Genomic DNA, 27,650 nt, shown 5'->3' on the forward strand with positions numbered 1-27,650 from the left:
TTTCTCTCATCCGCATTTTGTAGTTCTGCCTTGGCCATCTGTACAACTCTGTGGCCCTGAACTGCGGTGCAACAGTCTTTTATTCCTTAGGAAGGTTCCTAACTGAGTGAAAGTATCTAAGTGGCAGCCATGATAAGAGCTACTCGAATTCTCTAAATGCCATCCCACAATTCCTTGCAGCAGCAACATTTAAAGTGACGCACCATTTGACTGTTAATAACATCCTCCGTTGAAAAATACATAGCCTACTGTAAGTGCAGTCGGATTCTCTTAATACAGCGGTTGTCTTTTCCTAAGTCCTTATTAATTCTCCTTCACATCTTTTCTTGACCTCATGATGCTTTTCAAGCAAGGTCAAGGACCACTGGTTAGGAAAAGACATGGGAAGTCATTTTTTGACTATTCGACCCCAACCCTGGTTACATTGTGTCCTTTTGTTGGGGTCTACAAAAAATAGATCAAAACACCTGGTTCCTCAGCCTGGACACTGGCATCCGATGCCTTGTTTCCGCTCCTTGTGTTGTTGCGTAGACTTGCTTTTCCTATTCTAGTTTCCATGGTTTGTTTACTGAAACCACTAATCAGGCAATCCTTTGTTTCCTTTGAATAACATTGAGGTTGAATCCCAAAATCCAAACCTGAGCCTCTCCTCCACTTATCCCTTTGGCAACTTCTTCGTAAAATTAAAAAATTTCCCATCCAGCTTGTCATTGATTCAGAAAACAACATGGGAGTAACAATCCATTTCCTGCGAAAAACACGAGAAAGAACATTCTTCTGAGGATTACGACAGGCGGAGATAATGACACGTTTTTTTATTATCACCTTTCGCGTGGAACTATTTTCCAAAGAGCTTAGAAATGAGCAAAATGTGAATGTGGGCACAAAGATATTCCCGGCCGCCTCAAAAAGCACAAGATCCTGAAGAAGTGTTTACCATAATTAATCTTAAAAGGACACACGTGTCACTCATCATAAGGAAGGACAGAGCAGGATATATTAGCATTTGTGATTAGCCAAAGGACATCGCTTCCTCATTCACTATGCTAATATCCTCTCACATTTACTGTCCACTTACCCACGGGATTTGTGAGGGATATTTCACAGAATAATCTCAGAATAAGTATTAATAAGTGTAGGATATTTGTATTAGTAATACAGAGCGTGGAGTAGCAGCAGTCAGCACATTTGGGTATGAGCATACTATGTCCCAAAGGTGTCTGTAATGTCCCAGAGGTTGACTCGAATCGTGTTTCATTGGGAGGATTTACAGGCTGCCGGACCTGTGATGTAATGTGAACCAGAGTGAACAGATTGCCCAGTGTAACACACAGAGGACGCCAGTGTGAGAGCACAACTAAAAGCTTTGTGATAACGGCCTCTTCTCCAGGGTGTTGCTGTGCTGGGTGGCCGCGTGTTCGGCTTTTATGAGACGAGTCATCTTGGCTGGGGTGCCATATTTATTTTGTCTGCTGAACAAAGTACAGACAGTCTCCCACATTGAGTGTTTCTTTATCGACCTGTATGCATCAGCAGGGCTACACATAAAGGCTAATCACCCTATCTGCTATAGATTTGAGTGATGGAAGCAAAATAAAATGAGGAAAAAACTATGATGACAATAAATGCTTAAGAGAAACGGCTATCTTGATAAGCGATTAATCATTGTATGTAATTTCCCTGCAATGTAATAATTTCATGCTCTTTTTTTTTTTTTGTCAAATATATTTGGTTTTAGTCTGTCGATAAAACAAAATATTTGTCCAACCAACAGTCCAAATCCAAAAAACTGTCAATTTACTGTATTTATTGTGCTTGTGGTAGTGCATTGTAAAAGGACAAGAAATATAAGATTGGCAATCAAAACACAACTCTATTTACACATTCCATGACCAAAGATGAGCAGGGAAAAGAAAAAAATCGGCATATCCCACATGAAGCCACTGTCCTATATTTAGAAATCGATTCGGCCCAGAGGAAACGAGTGACTCTAGTTTCATCTAGAGATTCTGTTCTTTGAAGTTTCAGTGGGATGACAAGGTTTTGTCATGTCTGTGAAACTTGCTACTACAGTACAGACGGTGTCATCAATGTCAAAGCTACTTCTGGCTGTCAGACCTCTCACTGAGGATGAATGCCAGCAACACTGCTTGACAACAGATTTGAGGCTGCTACTGTTTGTTTCTTTGGGGCAGTCCCACACACAAGACCACGCTGCCAGACTTCATGTCACCATCCTTCATTAAAATAGCTTTACAGGCCACAAATTCCTCCTGTGAGATAATGAGAGTCCTGTAGGATACAGCCATTATAGATTTGGGCCATATGGAGGAGAACCTGGGCACATTAGTTTTCTGGATGGACTGAATAATGATGAAGGCATTTAGAAAGCTATTATTTAGGCCTAATGAATTTCTGACAAAGGGAAGTTTGATTCATGGTCCCTAATTCCCCGGCCAATGTCTTCTTCATACACAGGCCATTTACTTCCAGACTTTGCCCTCAGAGATTTCTTTTGGCTTCACATGTCCAATTTCTTTTGCTCTTGAAGTTTCTGCAGAGTGATTGTTTAGTTTGTGGGTTGTGGGTCACCAAAGTGCTCCTATAGTTTCATCTCTCTTTGAAAACTGAATCTTGTGAGCACGCACTTATTGCAAGACTGTGACTTATAATTTCACCAACAGGATGAGTTCCTTTCCTCCTAATAAAGTTTTAGGGCTATGTCTCACTATGAGATGCATTATGGTTGTCACGGATCCCCTCTCACACAGCGGGGTAGGATTTCAGCCAGTGTGAGAATCTGGTGGAGTGTTGACAGGCCATAGTCTGAGTTAATGTGTCCCTGAAGCCAGCTGCCACTCTGCGGCAAATGGAGGCAGTCACCCACAACTGAACCACAACTAATCTGATGGGTGATTAAAACTCATTGGATGCAGGGAGAAGTTCTTTTCCAGTCGTTTTCACAAGAAAAATTGTCCAGTCCCACTGCAGTGTAGCCAAAAATGTAAACTTCATGTCATCACGGCAAACGTAGAGAGGCTACAGTTGCATGTTTTCATCTCGGCTCAGACTGAAATGTTGCTGCTAAAACAACAGAGTTGCCTGAACTTCAGCTGAACCTAAATTGCTTTTAAGCAGAGGCTGAGGCCAAACTACTGCTAAGAAAAGTCAGCAACTTCATTTGCTTGCAAGTACATGATTGGACAAGAGCCAATTTTTTAAGTTTCATCCAAGCACGCAATTGGACAAGCAGCAACTGTCCGCCAAGTATCAATGGGTGAAGTCTCCGGTTTTGGCTGTAGTCTTTAGAATTGCGATAAAAAGGGTGAAAAAATAATTTTGTGTTCATCACAGTGGGTTATGTGTTGGTGAATAAATGTTGTGCTCTGGTTATCAGACTTAGTTCTGTGGACAAGTCCAAGTTCGTAATTCTTAATTCCCCTCAGCCTCCACAGAGCCACTGTAGTCAGTGTCCACAGATGAAGGTGTGTATTTTGAGTTTGCAGTACATGTGTGTTTAAGCTGCCACTAAGCAGCTCAAAGGCTGAACCAGTTAGCTCTATCATGTATCCTCTTATTAACTTCCCTTTTGAGAGCTTCTTTGAATTAGCCAAGCAAACATGCACGTGCACTTCTGCCTACGGACAGGATTTTACTCGCTCTAATAGTATTTTTCTTGTGTAATAAAACCCACACATATCTATTATAAATATGCAAACTGTACACTGTTGAAGGCTGCTGTTTGAATCTACTATATTAGCTTAGAAAGCTCTTATTAAAGGATATTAAAATCACTCAACTGTCAGTCTTTCTCTGCCCTTCTCATGCTTGTTTTTAGTTTTCTCTGTTTGATTGCATCATTTTCATGTGTTGGATTTTGTTTTCTACCAAAGTGTTTTTTCTTCTAAAGTCCTTCTCTTTTTATGCTCCTACATCAGTGCATCCAGACAAAATCAATGTGCTTTTATTGTAAATAATTAACAAAACTATTTTGATTCTGGTTCCAGATCGCCACCAGAGGTTGCGAGACATCAGAGATGACGTTGCGTAGAAACGGCCTTGGCCAGCTCGGATTCCATGTCAACTTTGAGGGCATCGTGGCCGACGTGGAGCCCTTTGGCTTCGCCTGGAAAGCAGGGCTGAGGCAGGGCAGCCGTCTGGTGGAGATCTGCAAGGTGGCTGTCGCTACTCTCACCCATGAGCAAATGATTGACCTGCTGCGCACATCCGTCAGCGTCAAAGTGGTTATAATCCAGCCCCACGAAGATGGTGCCCCTCGAAGGTAACTCCTCGTCTTTGTTTTCTTATTATTCCTTAAAAGCGTACACTTGCAGACTTCTTATTGTCTTTCAATTTTAGCTTCTGTGCTGTGGTTAGTGAAACAGAGAAGCAGGTCAAAAATGTATGAAGTCATAACAGAAGAGTTGTCTTTTTCTCATTTTTGCTAAGCAGCTGTGGTAAATTATCTTGACATTTGCCCTCGTGTTTCAGATTTCTGGCATAAAGAAATGCTTACATACTGTTTTTGTTGCACGAGGCTTGATGTTGTTCTCCTCTGTTTTCTCTGGAGAGGGGACTCTCTTTGTATTGATGCGTCTTTGTTGCAAGAGAAAGCACCAGCAGGGCTGTAGAGTCACGCACACACGGACAGTCAGCGTTTCTCACTAATGATAATGAGAGGAGCTTTTTGATTAATGACTCAGCTCTCGCTCCCATTGTTTGACAGCTCCCATTTGCAGATTGCCTTTTTTAAAACCTCGCCCAATCTTCTTTTCAGCAATTAGTATGGGAGTGTTTGGCTTTTTAGGGACACACACCCATGCGGAGACTCCATCGCTCCCGTGATTAAAAAAAAAAAAAAAAAAAAAAAAAAAAAAAAAGAGAGAAGAATATTTCACATGATCTTTTGTGATGGGACGAGATGAAGGTCTGTGTGAAATGTTTGTTCTGAAAGCACGTCTGCTTGTTTTCTCTGTAAGAGACTGACAGTCCTGTGAAATCACAACCATCACTCTTTCACACTCGCATCTTCGACATCTTTGTTTTGGTTGGGCTTCAGTTGTGACAGATTTGTGTACCAGCGAATGCTTTTCCCACTTTGTCGCAGATCACCACAGCAGAATGACTTGACGGTGTGGAGAAAGTACCTCTTCTTGATAACATGTTCTGTTAGTGATGTTAGAGGTAATGCTAACATTGTTAGCTAATCGTTCAATTAAAAACCTGTGGATGAAAACAGTTACCTGACGCAATGTACATTTACTCTGTGTGCACATGTGTTAACCCTATGCAACGGAAATGTTGATGAAGTATTTTTGATAACCCGCTGTTGTGTCGCAAAACCGGTTTTAAAGTTAACAGTGGAATTTTAAAAACGAAATAGTCATATCATGTTAATGATACACTCGATAACATAGAGTTGGCAGATGTTAGGTATTTTTTGTTTATCAGTTCATCTGATTGCCTTTTTACTATCCGTCCTTGTAATTGTTCTTTTTGTACACTTCACTTCCCTACACCCGTATTTTGAGTGTAATTCATTAACCAAAAAATAGATAAAACGCACAATAAACAAAGTTAAAAATTCATTTGGCTTATTATTTTTTTCAAACTCTCCTGTAGATACCACCATAATATTGTCATTGTGAATATTGTTGGCAACGATAATTGTGTAGTGAAAATCTGATAGTGTGTGTGTGTCTGCATTTCAACATTTTGTCTGGCAACAGAGGAGTAACATATTTGCCCATCTGTGACTCCACTGCAGCAGCCTCTCTGGCAGAACCGACGTCTAATCCTCTTACCACGAGCTGTGATGATACATGATGATACAGTCATAATCGCAGTTCAGTATAGCAGAAAGCAGACAAAACAAACCTCTTCCAAAACTGGTTCTATGTCGACAAGAGCGTGTCTGAGATGTGGTCACAGGATGGAGGGGTATGTAAGGGTACGGTAATTGTGCCAGTGGAAGACATCTGGCATGGTTTCACTGACACCACCGAAGCCCATGAAGGTACTTCAGACAGCAAATTAGAGAGGGTTTTAAAAATACACATGCTATGTAGCACCAATAAGCTCCAAATAAGTATGCGTTACATCCTGCTGTGCGTCCAGAAAGGGTGCTATGATGCATAATTCAGTGCGCTTGACCCATATATGGCGTTGCTAACCGATGCATCTGGCAGATTAGTAGGTATTACAGCAGGAGTCTATACTGGTCAGAGCTGTTGAGCTGTACTGGGAGATTTTCCACGTCTTACTAAAACACAGTTTGTCATCTTCGTCCCATGAGAATAAAAAAGGCTCCGTCTCGGGTCCTGTGAATTTTCTCCCAAGGCTCCATCAAATCAAGAGGTGAGAGGTCAGGTGAAGAATCTCGAGGGCCCTCAACTCTTTTCGCTGCTGTGTCTTTTGAGTTGCTAAAGTGTTGCAGTCAACAATAAGTCCTCCAGTTTCTCCACTATTATCTCAAAGGAAAGGAATTCAGTAGAGGCCCGAAGGCCCCAGTCAGTCCCCTGTGGCCAGAGAGCATGGGGGTTAGTCTAACAACAATGGACAAGAGTCTCATGACCTCCAGACAATGTACCCTGGCTCCATACTGCTACCATGACAAGAACAAATGTTTTTATAAGCAAATGTTGGGGCTAGGAGATGGGTTTCCTTACCATAAAGTGTCAGAATATCATTTAGTCTTCTTCATTTTGCGATTCCTGCAGATTCAATTAATCAGCAGAGGATTGACGGGGTGATTTGGCTGCTAAAATGATGTTGAATGACCAGTGTGTAGCACTGGTTTTTGCGGCAAACCTCCTCAAGCTGTTCATGCCCTAAATGGGTTTACCCCGCTCAGCCTGAGGCCAGTGGAGATATGGCTCTAATATTAGCCGAACCTTGTACTGTATTTATTTACTCTGAAGGAAGGATGTGGTTTTAGCCCAGTGCAATACCAGAGGCTTTTCCATCATCACTCTGAAAAGCTTTAAACAAGTTCAACATGTTAGCCTTGGATCAAGCTAATGAGGAAAAGATTAAATAGATTAAGTCTTTGAAACGGGAATGCAATGTACAGAAAATGGCAGTGATTGTATGTTTTGGTATATGGTCATCAGAGATGGAAGAATAAACAAGAGGATCAGTACAATACGGACTAAAATGGATGATTACTACAAGACCTTCAAACGGGAACAGAAACAAAAAAGCAGCTGTATTTTCAGAGGATCTGCCGTTTTTTTGTTTGAAGAGATTTTCGTTTTGAATCACCAAGATGTATGTTTAAAATGGTGGCTACCCTGAAATTAAGTGGGTTCAACCTGCACCAGCCCCCTGCTGATAATGAGTATTGCCTGTGACATTCAGATGGCCACTTGTGACCTTTCCTTTTGAAGTGTCATCAGACTTGTCATCATGGATTTTCATCTGGACTGAAGTTAAGCCGGATTTCTCACTTCCCATGCCAACACCCTGTGAAAGATAGCACCGCTAAACCAAAACTCAGAGAACCTGCATCACAAATTGCTCGGCCTAATCCCCTCACATTCTTCACAAAATCTTTCCTTTTAGATCAGTTTGCAAAGAAATGGTTGAATAGGGCTTTTCCCCCCTCTTTTTTTGCAATCCCATACACTTTTTCCACACACCTTATTTAATAAACCTCCTGACAATGTTCTGCAAAGGGCTGGTGGAGGTCACAACCTCTGAGGTTCTTTGCTGTGACATAGACTCTGGGAATGGATTAGCATGTCCTTCAGTCGCTGGCCATGTCATTACTGTGTCTAAGGTCCTGTTGTCACACTGATCTATTGTAATTCTTTAAGAGCCAATAGCTGAAGGAGCTGATTGTTCACCTCAAACTGGCCACACACTCTTTATTTATTCGTTTTAAAACGAGCGATTGTGTTATTTAAGTATTGTCACATCAAGTTGTGGCAACTTGTGTTGTCAAATGATTTCCTTCAATAGGTCAGACAGTAGTGCTATTTTTAGTTGACTAAATGTTGGTTTTAAGGTGTAGATGTTCCCCTTTTCTACAAGCTCATGTAAGGCCATTGTGGGATAATTTATGGTCTATCATGTTTAACTTGAAGAGTGCAGCAGCAGTTTAGCGATCAACGACTAATCGATTCGGTAAACTGGCAAATAATTGATGATCTGAAGAAAAAAGTTTCTTAACTGTGAATATTTTCTGGGTTCTTTACTCTCTAAACTGAATATCTTTGTGAACAAAGACATTTGATGACGTCATCTATTGCTTTGGCAAATACTGATGGACATTATTCACAATTTTCTGGCATTTTATAGTCCAAAGAACTAATTTATGGACTAAACAATTAACCAACAGATTAATGGATAATAAACATTATCGTAAATTCCAGGCCTACAGCAGTTCCTGGTGGAATCAAGAGGAAGCAGACAGTATTATTTCTCACCAGTCCCTGGCTTCCTCCCCTCCGTATGACTGCCTGGACATGTCTCCTGGACACCCGTTTCCTGCGGTTTCTCCATGATTTATACACCGCAAGTCCCCCTATACATTACAAACAAGAAGCACATTCCACATGTATCAGGCCAATAAGATGGCCATTTCCACTTTCCGCTTAGCTTGTAGAGGCGCTGAGGGTGAATATTAGCATCATAAGATAAATGAACCCTGTCAGTTCTTGCACTTTCTGGTGGCGGTGGCCGAGACCTTTCCTGTTGACAAGTTGTTAGCCATGTTTGGTTTATTCAGAGAGTAATGATGTGTGGCAACCTGCCGTGATCTCACACACACACACACACACACACACACACACACACACACACACACACACACACACACACACACACACACACACACACACTGATAGTTAATCAAGGTAATGAGTGGGTTAGCAGCCCTGTCATAATCCAATTGACCAACAGTCAGGATGTAACCCTCTTGTTAGCGTTCCTTTTCTTCTGACATTAACAAAAAAATTGTTTAAAAAAAAATTACAGATCACAGGTGTAACAATGCAAATCACCGTTCTCTGTGCATCTCATACACGCCAAACAAGATACATTCCTGTTTCTTTTACAAACAGCTCTGATCTTCTGATGCTGTAATAACACAAATGACTCTCACTGCCCCGTATGTGGAACCAGTGATGCATGCTACACTCATAAAGTAAATAAGTAATGTAAACTATGGAGGCTGTAGAGTGCACCATTGACGTCTTTCATCATGGATGAGGCCAGCTTGTCGGGACATTGACCAGATGTGAGCATCATGGTGAACGAGGAGGAAGCGCCGGATGATCTTCTAGTTAGATCTTATAACACCCACCGCTCTAGTGGGAGGCAGGTTGTAAACAGTCCAGCCACCCATGGCCTAGTTTGATGAAAAGGTCTCTCTGAGAGGGATTACTCGCCCCCTCCACCGTACTATTTGCAATCAGCCTCCTGAAGCTTTGCTCTGTGTACATGTATGACCACAGCAAAGTATACACGGCTTTCCATCCCCCAGTGGATTCTGGAAAATGGACTTTGAAGAGGGGAGGGTGGTGTAATCATTAGGTTCATGCTTGAGATGCTTCTGGAGAGCTAGCATAGCATCCCGGCTGTTTAACCCTGACCCACCACCCCCGTTCTTCCAAACATACACATCAAGCTTCTGCCCAGCCCCAAAGCTTAATGTTGCATGAAATGGCATCACAGGCCTTGTCCATCCTGGAGATCCTCAGTGTTGGTAGCAGTAATGGGATGGAGATGGAGGGAGGATAAAGGCCTCCTGTGTGGAGCTTCTCATGGGAGACCTATATCTGATTAAGTGGTAAACTGAGGATTTTCAAGTGTTTTCCATTGTTTACTATGCGGCTCCGATGTGCCTGTAATACCTCGCTGTGTATATTTGTAACTGTGTTTATTGTTGCACACACATGCTTGCACATGGATGGACACACTATATTTAGACGTCTGCCCCTGGCTAGATGCTTCTGACCGCATTAGGGTGTTTTGGTGTAGTTATGGTAGTGGAATAATGATTCCCCTCCCCCCAACTGTTATCAGGGTTAGTTATGTTGTACACGAAGTACTGAAACAACTGAAACCTGTTATTAAATTCTCAAATGTAATGTAGCATCAAGCATGATGTTATTAAATTATTAATATTCATTATAACTTTATAATGTGGATTTATTGGCTGATGCAATCATCATAACGCTGAAATTAAAAAGTTTGAGATATTAAATTCTTGTTATTTTTATGATTAATTGCATCCTTAATAATGAATTGTAATTGTAGATGTATGCACACTGCTGAAGTAATAATTGTGGAATAATGTATTTATTATTTAAATAGTTTGTTCCATGAATGATCTACTTGTAATACTTTATATGCAGTTGCCAATTTTAAGGACATACAAATCAATACAGAGAAAATTAAAGGGAACAAATAAAAAGGCTGCTAGACAGTTTACAGGGTCACTATAGTAACATCTCAAGAGCAAGGTAAAGTAACATGAATATATGAATTGAGTTAAACGCCACACCCACTCATGTAGCCAGGCAGGTCAGAGTCCCAATGGATGTGGTGTCATATGACACTTTGCCACGAATAGTCCCCATATCCTTTCACGTCTATTCTGTGTTTTAGGTTTGTGCAGACGCAGTCTTTCCATTTGTATAATACACAACATGTCCTTGAGCAGAAGACTTCCAGGTCAGGAGAATACGTTTTAAGTGCAGTGTCATCTGCGTGTCGTACGGCAGCTCAAGAGATTCTTTAGAGCATCCAAAGAGGGCCAGGTCGTGGTTGGGCTGAATGTCTCTGGAATAGAAAGTTGTATAATGTAACGCTGAACCAGAAAAAGATGATCGTGATCCTTCAGCAGAGCAACACATGTTGCGTTTAGGAGACACTGATGGAAAGTTGTGGTTCAGTTTTTTTTTATTTATTTATAAAGTAAAGCAGTCTATGCATCACCTTGTACAAAGTTAATAGAACAACAATGAACAAGAATATTTTTCAGCAACTCCGAACGTGACAAAGTTAGCAACTCACTGGTGGCTGGTCACGTAGCTGCTTACAACTAAATGCCTGGAAAGATGGAAAACAGCTTGAAGAGGTTAGCTAAGATTTTAGGCGCCATTATAAGGAATGCAACCTGCAATGCAACTCTAATGTTACCGTACTCTTTTCACCCCGGCCTCATTGCTGACCATTAACCTTCTTTTTTGTTTCGTTCCACATCCTCCTTCCCACTCAGGGGCTGCTCCGAGCTCTACCGCATACCCATGGTGGAGTACAAGGTCGACAGCGAGGGTACACCCTGCGAGTACAAGACGCCCTTCAGGCGAAACACCACCTGGCACCGGGTGCCCACGAATGCTGGAGCTCCGCTGTCCCGGGGCTCGCCCACGCAGGGCCCCGATCGCCTGCAGTGCCAAGAAATCCTCCGGCAGCACCAGGCAGCTATCCCACGTAGCACCTCCTTTGATAGGAAGCTGCCAGATGGGTCCAGGTAACGTGACATTTTTAAAAGACTATGAATTGACAAAATTAAAGAAGTTGTGTTTACTGCTTCATATTGATTTACGCAATAAAGGAACACTGCTTAAACGAGATTTCCATTAGCTTGAAAAAGAACATGTACTTTTGTGTCAATACATCATCAATTTTTATGAAAACATTGAACAAAATGATGCTTTCTTCACACTTTTGGAAGTCAAGCTTTCTACTCGAGGTTTTTCAGAAAGCTAGACAGAGCAGAGCTTGCGATCAAACAGTGCGACGCTCAAAAGATCCAATCCTTTGAGATGAACTCTTTGAACTCTGAGCCGTTCTCATTTAGAGAAGCACCGCAATAACACTTTGAGGGGCTGTTATTGTGTTCAGTTATTTGCATGCATATAAATGGAGCATTTTAGTCCAATGAATTCATGGCTTCGCTTTCATTTCCCTTTAGATGATAAGGCCACAATCGGACTTTGTTCCTGTCCTAGACCGGTGTCTCTTTTGGACATCTCCATTGAGCCATGTAAAGCAGTGATTTGTTCATTCTAATGAAACCCCTACAGTCATGATAACCTTTCCAGTGTGTCACACTTACCCCCCCCTGGTGTTGTCTGTTCTGACTATACTGGGATAATGGTCGCCTTCTCTGCCTAATCAGAGTCCCTGGCAGCGGGAGCACTCATTCTCCCTCGCTCCTTTTTCTCCCTCTCCGTACCCCTCCTACTCTTCGCTCCCTCCCTCTTCCTGCACCCTGCTGAGGAGGAGGTGATGGGGACACTGACACGGCTCGTCTCATCTCATCCAATTACTGCAGAAACAAAGAGAGTGCTCTTCCCCGGACCATGATATGTAGCTCCCCAGAGGGAGTGGGAGAAGAGGAGGGGGAAGAAGGAGTCATACTCTGAAGAGGGATGGTGGGAGAGAGACAGGAGGGGAATATTATACAGTCGCATATTCCAGAAAAATAAATCAACACATAGAATAATTGATTTAAATCAATAGCGGCGATTTCCCACCAGGGGGTACTTCTGCAGTTGCCAGGGGAACATGGAAAGATTCTGGAGTAGCTCAACTAGTTCTGATGATTTTTATTTTGTATATAAAAATATAATATACATACTGATTTTTAGCAACGTTTAGCTATAAGTAATAAATAAAATATTGAAATAGTTAAAAGTTATAGATATATGGTTGAAGCATATAGCTAAATTAATTGATAAACTGCTTAAATTCTCAGCTAAATGTATTTGGTTAAAATAAATATTATGGATAAACAGTTAAAATATTTAGCTAAAACTAACAAATGAATTGTTTGAAATGTCCAGCTGTGACCGCCCAAGTAGTAGTAGTAGTAGTACGAACTTGACCAAATTGACCTAAACATTGTCAGTTCAAATGTATTAAAACAATATCCACTGTTACATAATTAATAGTGTTAAATAACATCCAGTTAAAATTTAAATGACATGTGGTGTCAATAAAAGTGTACTTGAGTGAATCTCACAGGGATGTGGGGGGACATGAGACAAAGAAAAGGTTGGGAACCACTGCTCTATAGGACACGTATGAATCTTGATAGCTTGGATAAAGCATCATCCCATCCTCACGTTCAGCTGAATCCAGACTTGGCACTGTAAAATATGACACCTAATACACAGACAACTGGGAACGACCCCTAATCTCTGTAGCCTCGCATGTTATTGTAGAGAAAAAAAAGTTCAATATTCCCTCAAGAACTTTACATTATGTACAAGAGAGGAAGAGAAGCAGAACAAAAGCAGCTGCTGCTGTTTCACACTGAAGTCCCAGGACCCGGCTGAGGCGACTAACACTTCAGCCGGGGAGGAAATGTAGCGATCCGGCCAAAGCGTTCGATGATGTGTGCTGCGACTGAGTTACTGACAGTTTAGTGAGTTTCCCATGGAGGTCTAGACAAAGGACAAAGCAGTAAGGGAAAGAATGTGTCACCTTCTACACTGACTTTTATACTGTGATTTTTGAATTATGAGGTTCTACTGGATTATTTTTATGAAATGGACCCTCATATTTCTGGTCTTTGAATGATCATGCTCGTGAATATTTAAAGAAGGGAGGAAGTACACACATTGTGTAGGCTTCATTCAGACCCAATGCTAAACGCATTATATAAACAAATACATGAGAAGAAAGAGTACGCAGCCAGACCTGTCTGGAGACATAATGTGAAAGCCATCCTGCGTATGTTATTGCACTCTTATTTCCATCCGGGTTCATATAACCTACTTTGGTGTGTTTGTTAAAAGGAAGGCCTCTAGGCTGCAGACATAACTCGAATCCAGTGTTTATTTTTCACTTGAGAAAGTCCGCAGTCCTCAAGTTTTTCCTGACCAGGCGAAAGTAAGCAAGGAAACGTCTTGTTTCAAGATATTAAACCAGATCAGCTGAGATAATGCTCAAAGTCTGAGAAGGTAAATGACTAAACTTCTTTAAGATATTATGTGAAAAGCAGTTAAAGAGCAGATTGTGTTTAAAAGTAGAAATCTCACACATCCTATAACATTCACAAGCTACTTATGTCTTTTACTCTGCATACACACAGGGCTGCACCATCTGGATTACTCGCTGAGGAGTATTACCATAATTAATCTCTTGTTTATGTTTGTATTTGGAGAACAAGACGCCATCCCCCTCACTTTCAGTGCTCACGTTTTCTTAGAGATTATCCACGGTGCTCGCATTTAAGGAACTATTCGCTGGAGTGACACACAATAAACAAGTCATTAACACTGAACTGTGAGGGAAAGAATGTTTTTCCAGTTGTGAAATGTCAGCTTCTAGAGAGTAATATGAATTATACAGATAATGCAGCTCTAAAATTAATAGCATAGCAATTACTTAATCGTCAACATTTTTACGACCAACTAATCGTTTGAATCATTTACAGATTCCATCGTATCATAATAATTAATAACAATTCACTGTTTTTCTTTGTTTTGTATCATTGTGAACTGAATATCCTGTGGTTTTGGTTGAACAAAGCAGTTTGACGACGTCTCAGGGAAATTGTAATTTTTCACAATTTCTAAGCAAGTAATTGCAGCCTAAGTTTTGACTGTCTATGGCAGTGTGTTTTACACTTGTGTATCTTTTGCCCCTCTGTTTCTGCAGGACACTGCAGGATATGGAGAACCCACAGGTCACCTCATGTAACAAGGGAGACCAGCACTACCGCAGCTCCCCCAGTAACCAGTCCTCCTCCAGTGATCCAGGACCCTGTGGCAGTGGCACCTGGTCCCAGCAGCCTGGATACGATGGGTATGGGACCACAGCAGTGTTACTTCTTTTGAAACAGCCTTGAAATAGTCTCTCCAGGATTATGTGGCTTTGCAGTAATAAATGCAGCGACAATCAGTCCCAGCACTATTTCTGAGAACTTGCAATTTTGCAAAATGACGGCAATTTTTCCACATGAAATGACCAAATCATCAGCGCACTTTTGGCCATTCGTCACTCTTTTTCAACAAAACAATGGACTGATGCCTGTCACGGTATAATACCAAATCCACAGCTTAAAATTAGTGATGATGGAGGATGATTATTTTTCATGTACGAGTTTTCTCACTGAATTGCCATTTAATCAACCCAGAGCTGTACTTTCATGGTTACATTCAGAAGAACATCAAAGCTAGCTCGAACACAAATGACATTGCCTAGTACAGTATTATTCTGTTCCGAATATTCAAAAAGGACACAGGAAAATGAACACTTAAGAATGATAGCAAGTGCTTATAAAGAATTTTTTCTTGTCCTAACATACTGCAACTGGAGTGCCACTTTAGCAAACTACAGTCATTTTGGAGAAAGCCATTGGAAATGCATCTTTTGGTGAAAAATCATAAAAAAGAGAGCAGGAGGAGGAAGAGGCTTCAGCTGACGGAGACCTTTTAGCTTCTGTCAACATGAAAATAGCCGCCACAATTTCTTTCTGTAATCAAAGCTTTCCAATTCACCTGTTGTATCCCCTTAACAGTACATATCAATTTTCATCTCTCGTCTATATTCTGGGTTTTTTATTTTCATACTTTCGATCATATAAAGGTATGCAGGGCTTCACACTGCACAGGCGTAACATCTGTCACGCTGGTACTTGAGCAGAATCCATCAGAGACCACTGTCTGTCTGTAAGTGGTTACAGACCATGACAAGAGGCTTAGCTGCACACTGCTGCCTTTCTGTCAAAAGTGCACTGAACTCTCAGGGATCACTGTGGCCTGTCAGAGCTGCCACGATGCAGAGCGACGGGATATGTTGACTACCCGATTGATCTCCGGTTAGAGCTAAAGATCACCAGACAATGTGGCCTCTGTTCATCTGTTGTAACCTTTATTACATGAAGCTCTTTAAGATTTAATTAAGACCTGCATTAAAGACATTTGCTGCTCTTTTCCTTTTTGTTAAGACCAAGAGAGCGCCTGGCATGCTGAGTCGAATGAAAGGAGGTCTCTTGTCAGCTTTGTCTGGCAGTTTCTTTATTCTATTATAAGCTCAAGTGATTCGACCTTAAATGAACTTGAGCTAATTGCTGTACATCCAGCAGTAAATCTATTGAAGCCTTGCTCTGAATAGAATACAAAGTTCACTCTATAAGAAGACAATAATTTAAAGCCCATTTCCGTCATCTTTCTGTCTCCAGGTGTCCCTCCCCAATCCTCCATGAGCAGACAGGTGACCTCCAGGGGGGAGACGGAGAGATCCGCAGGGAGCGGGAGCCCACCCTGGAGAGGACCAGGTCTGCAGGTGAGTGTGATGTTCTTTCAACAATGATTTATGCCGCATATTCACATCTTGTACTTCTCCACGCTCAACCTTTTTCTTCTCGGTCCACAGAGGCCAAATGGCACATCCCCTCCACCAAGATCCTGAACCCTCTGAAGCAAAGAGAAGGAGGGAAAGATTCTCCCAACAAGCTGTCCAGGGTAAGTCTGACCTACTCTGCCCACATTTAATAGAAAATGTCAAAATCCAACTTGTTTTGAAGGGCACAATGTTTGAAAGTTTTCAATGCAGCTTCTACAGTACATGTGCTGCAGTAGATGCCCAACTCTGCACTGTCAGACCTGGTTTAGCCCTCATCAGTGTTTGAATCAGGGTGAGGTCAGATTGCCCTTGTTTATGTGCTTTGCAGAAACCAGAAGCTCAATTGGGGTATTCAACCTCATGTCGTCCCCTCGAGTCGCTCTTTGTACTTATCACTTTCCCTTCATCAGCATGCTAACGGGTGTCTCGTCTCATCACAGTTTCGGGTTGTCTCACACTTTTCTAGGACACATTTTCCTCGAAGGTTGAATACATTAAGTGCTCGAGCCTCTCATTTTCTTCTTTCTCTATATTCTCCTCTCATTTATCTTTTTTTTTTGTGTGGCCCATTCACCGTCTCTCCTTCCGTCTTTTCTTTCTCTTTTGATGCCAGAGGCTGCCGCATTGAGCTAACAACATCTTTCAGTGCTTTCAGCCAGTGTTGCATTAACCCAGGCCAGGGGATAAAAATTTAAACCATTCCCTCGGCATTTTCTTTTCATAACGCACGCAGCCGGGTTTTTTAAATCAGAGTAGCTGTTTTTGATGTGATGCGATTTTAATTTGCTTTCATGATTTCTCAGTGCGTGGAATAGTAAAATGAAGCAAACATGATAGATCATAATCCTGAAGACTTAGTTTAGGCTCTCTAATTACTCATTACTGTTAACCCCCCTTCACCAGAAGCTTGTTTTTGAGTCAATACATTTAATTGTTAGGCTGCTGATCTACATTGTGGATACGCTGAAGTCAAGTAGGCATGACCCTGTATGTTTTAGATGTATTTATTTATCATCAATAACTCTGCCAGATCATATGTATTTCTCACATAAGTACCAGAAGTTAAGAGGTCACAAACGAAGTATGTGACATTCAGCATATTCTCATTTTCTTCTCCTTCCTGTTACTGTCAACTAGCCTGACTGTATCATAGGCTTCAAGAAAACCAGGGACAGTCAGGGACACTTGAACATGTGATGCAGCCTGATGGGTTAACCCATCCCCCCTGTTGAACTAAGCATGTTAAAGCAACCGTAATAATTATTTGACCTTGTCTGTATTTTCATCTCCTTAAATCCTTTTGCTTTCTCTTTTTCTACCAGACGGGTGATAAAAACTCAAGCCACTCAAGTAGCAACACTCTCTCAAGCAATGCCTCCAGCAACAGTGACGATAAACACTTTGGCTCCGGAGACTTGATGGACCCGGAGATGCTGGGGCTCACTTACATCAAAGGGGCATCCACAGACAGCGGCATAGACACTAATCCCTGCGTCGCCCCCGGTGCCCGGGTGTTGCTACAGGGCAGGGTGGGGGAGCAGGGACACCCCTGGGTGTCGGAGCACCATGAGGACGGGGCTTCAGAAGAGGATCATGGGAAACTGTACATGCCGCAGGGCTACGCCTCCGCTATTATGTCTAGTCATGTGACGGAAGGAAGCATCGGGGACCTGAGCGAGATCTCATCTCATTCAAGGTATAGTTCCCCTTAAAAGACCGTTTTAGATTTGTCATTGTTTTAGCTGCATATGTCTGCTGGTTTGCAGGTAAAAGTGTTTGTGGCCGGTCAAGACAGAGATGGGTGACTTGTTGAAGCCACAGAGCATTGAAGCTGAAGGACTTTACTTGGACACTTCATGTTTTTTTTTCCTTTTATTTGTCAGCACACTGTGTACTCCTGCTAATGTCAGTTTTGACCATGTTGTTCTTATTCTGTTGTGGCTCAATTATGTGTTGAGTCATTGATTTGACTCTCTGATAAAAATCACACCCGTTTCGTGGTATATGTCCCGGAGCACAATCCACTGTGCTCAAACATGTGGATGTACAGTCACACATCCACTGCCGACGGCAATCTATTCAGCCCCATTTTCTGTTCTATTAAACACACGGAAGCAAACACGTGCACAAAAAGAGGGTCGCTGGCTGTTAGCTGACCTTCTCACCCTACCATGCTTCCGCACTCCTGACCCCGCTGCCTGACTCATCCAGCTGTGCTTAAGCCAGTGGGTGGGGCTGCTGTCAGGCCGAAGCAACACAGGGGGGTTTCATCATACTGTCGTCCCAGTCCTCATCACCAGACTGGGGCCCATCTGGGAAAGAGGAGGGGTGTGAGAGGGTTGGCCCTGCAGCCTCTCGCAGCCTGTCTCTATGAAATAGAATGGGTATCTATTTGTTTATGGCGTACAGGTTTATGTTAGCACAATCTGTTGAGATCATTGACCTGTTTGGAAGGCGTCAGAGCTGTCCACTCCAGGACATCATTCAGAAATGAGTAAAGAGCCCGTGCCATCACCTTGACTACTCCGATGCTTCCCACCTTTAATGTAATGTTCTTTGACACCCGAGTGTCATCTGAACAAACAGTGAAGCAGCAGGAGCACAGTTTGCTGGGTGTGTCCCAGATGGTCATGAATATGGAAACGCCGTGTGTAGTGCCTCCAGCTTAAGCCAACTCTAATGTCTCTGAGGTATTTTAGAAGAATGTTGCTGAAAGTTTTCCAACAAGCAACGAGACCTTAGGGCCAAAACCTGGCACCTTTATGGACCTTTAGTTGATCTAAATCTGAATCCAGGTGAGCAGTGAACAGAATCCTAACCAGGCAGGTTACATGAAACACAAACTGTCCATCCCAATTTTAATGAAGGGTTGAATAGAAAACCACAGTAGAGGTCTTATTCTGGGGGACTTCTTATTGCAAAGGATGCAATAAGGAGCAAAGACGAGCAAAGCGCTCTTTGTCCGATGCATGGCTTATTTTCTCATCACTGTCAAACGCGATTCATTCATCCTGCATAAATCTACCGTTATTTGAATAAGGATGTAGTATGACGACATGGAGTTATTCTAGGTATTTTCACAAAGCTTAAACAATAGCCATAAATAAAGAAATGGATTGTATGATGTACTGTATATAGCAATACATGTGAGAATGAGAGGCAAGTTGTAAAGTGATTTGTCTGGTTTGTTAGAAAGGCGCTCTATAAATGCAGTCCATTTACCTTAAAAACAGCTAGAAACAAACTGTTTTAGAAATATCACTAATATATTAAGTAGAAACGGCCATTTTTCTCTACAAATAACCCTTACGCCCTCAGCCTGGTTGCACACTCCCAGTGGGCATGAAGACTACTGATATCTAGACACAAAATAATTACTTTACGCTTTAAGAATAAAAAATCCGCTGAAGTTATAGTGGTGACTATCTCAAAACCACTACAAATAAAACTGGCTAGTAACCGCTGGGAGTAAGGGGGGGGAAATACGCTTCTTTCTGATTCAGATGCACTGACCCTTTAATCCGGTTTGTCAGTTGATATTTGACTAAATGTTTAAAGGACAAAGTTCAGCAGGAATATGCATGTGTTTGACTGGATGTGAGTCATTTTACAATGTAGGTCAGAGGTGAATTAGCTTCACACTACTCTATGTGGAGGAGATGATGTCAGCCAACAACAGAGCAGAGCTGTCAAGTTCACTTTTAGTTTAAAATCACCTGAGCTGGTTGACGTGCTCATGTTTTCATTGTTTGTTTATTTATGTTTTTTCCTCCTGCTTTTAAAATTCATTCATTTTAGTCACTTTTGAGTTACATTATGCTTTATTTTTTTTGCTGTTTGGTCAGTGGCTCACACCACTCTGGCAGTCCGCTGGCCCGTGGTGCCAGATACTGTATGTCCGCTGACTCCTCCAAGGTGTACACCATCCCCCAGACCGGCAGTTCAGGGCCAGAGCTGGGGCCGGAGCCCAGCTCAGAGGCCTGTGGACAGACACGCCCTCAGCCTGGTTGCACACTCCCAGTGGGCATGAAGACTACTGATGATGATGATGAGGGACCTCCCAACATTTCAGAGTGTGGGTGAGTGTGAGTGAGAGAGGGAGGGAGGGAGTGTGTGTGTGTGTGTGTGTGTGTGTGTGTGTGTGTGTGTGTGTGTGTGTGTGTAAACACGCTCCTGAACCACTAAAACAAAAAAAGGTTTGTTGCCAGTTCACTTTAAGTTCAACACGCTAATCACGCTAACTGGCCTTGTCGACACTGTTTCTCTCGCTCTAAATGTTCCTCCCAGACCTGCTGTTGCACTAGAGCCAGACCCATTCCAATACAAGTGTCCTCCCTGTCCCCATCAACGCACCCAGTGTGCATAAACTAGCCTTGATTGAAGCAGACAGCCACAAAATAAATAAGCTCAATGAAGCCGCGGACATAATACACTTGGCACATGTCACTTGCAGTTATTGATTGTTCCCGTGAAGCCGCGTCCCCCGTGGACTGCCGAGCTGAGCCTCTACCAGATCAGCATCTCTGCTGGGAGCCAAGCAACGATCCACTCACCACAACACACTGATGTCACAGCCCAAGGACACACCCCGCAACACAATAGCCTAATAGAAATACCGCGAAGGAAGAGGAATGCAGGCAGCCGCTCTGCCAGGTTGAGAATGTATACTCCCCTCAGACTTTATGAGCAGAGACGGCTGACTGTATCTGTCTGATGATTAAATGGTTTGCTGTAGAGAACAGAGAGCCATTGATGGTGAAATTGCAACACAGCTTTGATGGTGTGTGTGTGTGCGTGTGTGTGCGTTCGGGCTGCTGTGGGCATATTTTGGAGGGGAGAATGTGAGATTTGCCCTGGAAGAAACCCCCTGCTCTTGCTCCCAAGTAATTTCATTTAGGCTGTGAAATTTTCCACTTAAGGACTATGTGATTGATCGCATGCAGTGAAGTCATCTCCTGCGACTTATGAAAAAGCTGTGTAATTCAGTTACCCTCCCATTGTTTGTTTATATATTCCCACAATTTCATCTTACATAACAGCGCCTCATGATGAATGGCCTAATATTACTCACAGATATTGTTCTAACATAATGAAGTTTCTCTTCCTCCTTTCGAAAAATGTTTTCTCATTTGCTCTAACACTGTATGTAACGCAGGATGTGTACCAATGCTCCTAACCCTGGGCTGTTTCTCTCTTGCTTCTGCTTCTTGTTCCAGAGGAGCGGAGAGCTTGTTAGCCTTCCTTCTCAAAATGCTGTCTGAGCGTTCAAGGTACACAGTTAGTCAAAGTCAACCCCCATGGCCCAGCCTGCCCCCACCCCCCTCCTCCCGCTACACACACACACACCTCCCCAGCCCCGACCCTTTGTCCCAGACCACCGACCCACTCGTGCATCATTGCAGGTGCTAGTCCTGCCATGTGGCACATGCTGAGAGTGGAGGACAACCAGCTGTGCATCAGTGGCTGTGACAGTTCTGCTGTATCTCCTCCTAAATCCTAAAACTGTCCACAATGCATACTTTTTGTCAGCCACTACATTGATAGAGAGAGGAGGTGACATGCACCAAGCGGTCTACACCCAAAACAAGTTATCTTCGGATTTTCAAATGTCACATTGTGTGACAAACGTTTCCTTCAGGGAAAATAACCAAATTTAAGCTTAGCGCAGTGATAATTCATCAAAATCAGTTTATGCTACATTTTAAAATTTCACCCACAATTTCACCATTTGCACTAACCAGGTCCTGTAAAAACGTTAAATTCTGCGCTCCTTCACTGGGAAGCCATGATTGACACGGCTGAGATCAAGTCATGTGACAAAATGTCCGTGAGACTGTCTGAGCTGCGTGCCGTTTACATAGAGCAGCGATGAGAGGACAAGACAGGTTGTAAAAATATAAATAGTTAAATATTGCGTGTCCACAATTTTTTTTAGCCCTATATTGGTAACAGTTGTATGTTTAGATTACATTATATATTTGTTGTAAAATAAATGATCAAAAAATCTGCTTCCATCAGCCATCTTCTCTTTTTTGATATGCCACCTCAGCCAAGCCAGAAAAAACATTTCATTTTCTGTCTTTTCTTCCAAATCTCTAGCATTAAAAATGTCAGTTTTAGCACCAAACCACCAGTATACAAAGCTCAAATAATTGCAGTTATTTTTCCTGGATGCAGCTTTCAGAATAAGCAATAAGCAGAATGCTTCCGGCAATCACACATTTGCAATACCCGTCTATTAGGGATTGGTTGCCATGGTGCCAAAAGCTTAAAACAGGACAACTCTCAGCAATAGTGTCTCTAGGTAACCGTCGCAGCCAGACTGCCCATCGTCTCGCCATATCCCCCTGTGGCCGTATAGCGCCCTGCCAACATCGCTCAGTGTGTCTTGCTCACAGGCTGCTCACTTAAAGTCTCACAGCCACACAACTTCACCAACCAGGTCAGTCACGTCCTCCCTTCACTGTAACCCCTCTCTAAACACTCAACACCCTGAAAATCATTGAAATGACAAACACCGCAGAAACAAAACATGTCTCCTCTTGTGGGTCCTTTTCCAATTCTGTCTAGAAGCTCTCGTGTCCTCTGTTGTTGTCTGAACGCTCCTCGACAGTCTGTGGTTTGCATTTGTCTCTGGATGTAATTTCTGTCCAAAAACCCTCTTTCTTCCCCGTGCTTTCTACCTCTCACAGCTTGACTGCATTCGTCACAGTGTCTTTAATCATTGGTTTGAAGTGAAGCGGTTTTCGAGTGAGAGGGGACAGGGTGGGATTGGAAATAAATTCCCTACCTGGCTCCCCTCTTCAACCCCGTAAACCACGTTCACCTGACTAGCATGGAGGCACCTGATGTTGGCATGCTAAGACAGATCCCCCCCTTGAACCCTTTTGTGTGATACTGACATTATTTTCTAAATAGCTGGGCCAAGCTGCGAAGGCCCAAGGCCTCCCTTGCAGGATGTGGCTCTAATGACCTTTCTGATGATCTCTGCTATTCTGTGCCCTCCCCTCTGTATGGTTTACAGGCAGCTGTACGCAGAGGAGGCATGTCGGCTCCAGGCTGCCGAGCAGGATGGAAAATCGCTGCAGAGACTTTCAAAAGAAGAATACCTTAAAATGATGGTGCCAGACAGCCCTCCTGGAGAAGACAGGAGTAAGAAGGTGAGGTCATCGTGGCTTATTGACTAACTAACCAGCAAATCGCACAATAATTATTATGTTGATAAATAAAACCTGTTGAAACTGTGAAGTAATGACGGATAGCATGATGAAATGACATTGTTAAGATTGACGGCAAACCCCTACTAACAGGCGTAGTACCTACAAAGCCAGCACCAGAGCAGATAGCCTCTTGCTGGGAACCAAGTAAAAGCAGGACAAACATCTGCTGCCTATCAGCTCCTGCTGCTGAGCACCACAGCTGATGCGACTCGTCTCCCGACACAAGACACTTTCAGTCCCCATTGCCTGGCACCGAGTGTTTGGATAATTTAATTTATAATGGGGCCCGGGTTTGCTCAGTCGGGATGTCATGGATTAAAGGCAGGGAGTTGCAGGGAGTGCATCGATGTTCCTGCAGACTCTATTAATTGCATCTTCCATTCCCCCATCCCCCCAATCCATTATCTACTAGGAAGGGACCCTGGAGACATACAAATAGGTTATTTTTGGATGCTGCACAATTGTAATATGAATGTACGTCAGAAGACAGAAGTCATGCCCTCTGGTAGAGGCAGGCCTTGTCCCTCACAAGAAGCAGCTCGGTGCACTGATCAGTTTGTTGTGCACTGGGCTTACAGTATATAAAATATGATGCTTGCAAGAGAACCAGGCAGCGTCAATGCCTTAAATGAAAGCAGGTGTATCAGGCATGCACTGTGATTTCCTTCTATTCTGTTTCCCACAGAGAAAGAAAACAAAGTAACTAGTACAAAGGACTGTACAGAGTGCTGTTTGTCGGATTCAAAGAGCAGTATAGTCTTTGTTGTAATCTCACTCTCCGGTCTGATTCAGTGTGATAGTACAATGTGTGGAAAAGCAGCCTGGGAGAGAGATGCACGAAGGAGGGCACTGAGCCAGATACTCCAACCATATAAATATCTGATCCCAATAAACACATACTGTTCTTCTCCGGGAGCAGCTTCTCTGAGACTGAATGTGTTCAATCATCAGCTAGCACATAAAGGAATCAAAATACAGTAATGACAATGTTGGAAACATTGTTGATTTTATTATAACTTTTACACAGTCTGACTTGTTTAATCACCAAAAGGTTAATTTGTGTGTCACCTCCGGTAGTCACCCGATACCAGTGTTTGTGTTGGTTAGCAGGTGCGGAGAGATTTCCCTTGCCAGCCACGGTGTCCACTGTGACGCCCTTCCACAGACAGGCAGACTATTGTGTGGCTGACGTAAAGGAAAGGCCGCTCACAGCTTATTCTCCCACAACGTTCCTCTTTTGAACCTCCTGTGGGAAAGAAAAAAGCATCTGAATATGTGGTTGTCCAACACATCCTCCCAAGTGGCACGTCAAAGGGTTTCAATGCTGATTGTTGTCTTTGTTCAGTGCTAGGGGAAAAAAAGTCAGGAAAGATCTTGATAGATGTGTCACTGCTGCCTCGACTGATAAGAGGGTTGCTGTTGTGCAAAAGAATTCAAACAGCCCAAATCAGGCTAAGGACTGTTGCCAGCAGAGGTAGATTTATACGCACTGAAATAGGTGATAATCTTGCAGGTTTGATTTTAATACAATATTTTCTGCATAACGTGTTCATCTGTTAACCAGTGCCAGGATGTGTTCAGCCCGGCTTGATGCTCTAGATGTAATAAATAGATGGCTTCTGAAAAAACATTAAGCCCTTTTGCAAATGGTTTCATTTGCCGTGACTCCATTTATTGGAGCTCTAAATCTGTGCTATTTTTGCTTTATATGAGAGAGAAGCAAATCCTGTTCAAAGTTGTTTTGATAAGCGAGGAACCTTATGGGGTCTAATCTTGTAAAGTTGGGTTGGAAAACTTGCAGTAAGAGACAACCTTGTTGAGTTAAAGCCTCTGAGATGTTCTTTGGAGGCAGTTCATATGTATGCTGCTTTGAATTCCAGTGTATCTCTAAACTTTAAAGACGAAGTAGATGTTTGTTAAATTGTCACGGTGGGATTTGTGGGGGATCTGTCTTTTGAAATGGAGATGGCTGGGTGTTGGCTTGCGGGGAGGCAGTCTAGTGTTGGTTACAGCTGGGAAGCCAAAGGCAGATATTTACCCATCTGGACAACTGCCCCACATATCATTTGTGGCTACTTTTGATGTCACTCCTGCAATATTTATGTAAGCTAAAAGGGACAATGATAGATTGGATTGGCCTTTGTGGTTGTGTGTGTTAAAACAGGAGATCAAAATTCTGGCCGCAGTCATGAAACTCTATTATCCCTGCAGCAGTATTCTGTATAATTCTTCTTTGTGCACACACAAGTTCCCCTCAGGATGATGCTGCTTTTCATACCCATCACAGCTTTTGTGATTGTTCATCCTGACCTTGTGTTGCATGTTGACCTCTGCAGTGGCCTTTATACGTATTTGTGATATGAGTCATATTCTGGAGAGTACACACAAAGCAGCAAACACACTTTATCTAAGCAAATTATAGTCCCTGCTTCACTGAACTGTGTTTATATGGTATTTGTATGGTTTGTAAGCAAGCAAACAAAAGGAAATGTTTACTGAATTTATTCACAAATATGATGGGTTTTTAATAGATCCCTGCATTAAATTGACTTCTACATGTTTTCCACTGTGTTTATTTATCCGTACCGATAATCCCTAGATAATGGCACATGCTGGAGTTTAGTTTAAGGAAAATTCTCATATTTTTCAACCTGGTGTATTTCCCATAAATGTGTCCATTGTTACTCAATAGGCAATGCTGACTGCACTCACCACCTCTGTTGTAGAGATTCTGGGAAATGAGGACAGTACTGACTGGTATACTTTGTGTTTATATGACTTTCTTCTATCAAATACATCTCTGGCTTGCCTATTGGCCTTTATTTTTTTTATTCCATCTCGTATTGCGGCACCTACTTCTCTCTGCCTTCTGTAGTTTCTCACATTAAGCTCGGTGACTATTGGCTGCCTTAGCGCAGTGACCTCAGTCACCACCTCAAACAGCCCTGTCCCTGTTTTTCCCACTGCCAGACACTCTCCAGCTGTGCTCAATCCATCTGCATTTTCCTGAGAGCAAAGACTGTAATTGATTCCTGGCACTGCTCCCTGATGTTCCTTACCCACCCAGCTGCCCGCTCATGTAAACCTGCTGTGCTGAGAAAAGGCAAAGCACAGGGAGTTCTGGGGGTTTGGAGGTCATTCAGCTCCATCATTTGCATGACATGCGTGACTATCTGTTGACAAGTTGTTCTCCTTCTCTCAGGTGTCAGCAGTGGGCAGTCTGTCACCGAGACGTTCACTATATCGGACGCTATCAGACGAGAGTGTGTGCAGTAACCGTAAGGGTTCGTCCTATGCCAGCTCGCACAGCTCCATGCTGGACCAAGCCATGCCTAACGACATCCTCTTCAGCACCACCCCACCTTACCACAGCACGCTGCCTCCTCGCATGATCCACAACCAGGGAGCCTCCAACCTAAGGAGTGAGTACACGCAGTAAAACTCTCATTTCACCAATGGTACTGCAGAGAAGCTTTAAAGGTATAATGTGTAACATTTCCGCTCCAAATTGTTTTAAAACAACTAGACCTATGTTATATATATTTTGTTGAGTTTACCCATAATATCCCAAATGTTGTCAATCATTTTAAACCCAGAGAAATTTGTACTTTTAATCAAGGTAACGACCCGTTTCATTTAGTCGCCTGTAATGACGTCGTATCCTCTTTGTGCACGCTTCAGTGTTGTGGTTGTCCGCCAGAAGCTGTTGTAAATTAATTTATCCAGTTTTTAGCCACATTTTTACCGTACTCTTTTTAGATGATGCTTCTTTTCAACTATATATTTTAACCAGTTGAAGGATTTTTGTCATCGGACGTCATGATTCTAAATGATCAGAGAAACAAGCTGAACAAATGTTAGCGGTTAGCTCGCAGCCCCTCCGTCCTGGGCCCACAGAGGAAACACTGATTTTCTTTACTTAAAACGGCTGCGGATAATTCGGATTTGATTGAGAGATCCCTAGTTGCAGAAATGACATAATGTGCATTTAGACAAAATAAAAACTACTTTCTCTGCATGTTGCTCTTGAATTTTCATTCCTCTTCTCTGGCACCAGATAAAAGCCAGGATATAGATACTTGTTTGAAGAGTCACGTGTGTCGTATCAATATCATTAAC

At 42.6% G+C, this 27,650-nt stretch overlaps 1 protein-coding gene across 6 annotated transcripts in view; it reads left to right on the forward strand.

The window, feature by feature from the left end:
* Positions 1-27,650, forward strand: part of LOC115019743 (signal-induced proliferation-associated 1-like protein 2) — an 81,484-nt gene that overhangs the window by 46,712 nt on the left and 7,122 nt on the right. For 3 of the 6 annotated variants that reach the window (XM_029449301.1, XM_029449299.1, XM_029449300.1), the window contains 9 exons: positions 4,008-4,282; positions 11,228-11,482; positions 14,623-14,769; positions 16,148-16,251; positions 16,342-16,430; positions 17,634-18,007; positions 20,157-20,390; positions 23,336-23,471; positions 26,734-26,953. In XM_029449301.1, the coding sequence (XP_029305161.1) occupies positions 4,008-4,282; positions 11,228-11,482; positions 14,623-14,769; positions 16,148-16,251; positions 16,342-16,430; positions 17,634-18,007; positions 20,157-20,390; positions 23,336-23,471; positions 26,734-26,953 (1,834 nt within the window). Of the gene's footprint in view, positions 1-4,007; positions 4,283-11,227; positions 11,483-14,622; positions 14,770-16,147; positions 16,252-16,341; positions 16,431-17,633; positions 18,008-20,156; positions 20,391-21,527; positions 21,582-23,335; positions 23,472-26,733; positions 26,954-27,650 lie in introns of those variants that run through there. The other 3 variants (XM_029449302.1, XM_029449304.1, XM_029449303.1) reach the window with 3 other exon arrangements.

Source organism: Cottoperca gobio, chromosome 15, assembly GCF_900634415.1.
Source record: "Cottoperca gobio chromosome 15, fCotGob3.1, whole genome shotgun sequence".
Taxonomy (NCBI): domain Eukaryota; kingdom Metazoa; phylum Chordata; class Actinopteri; order Perciformes; family Bovichtidae; genus Cottoperca; species Cottoperca gobio.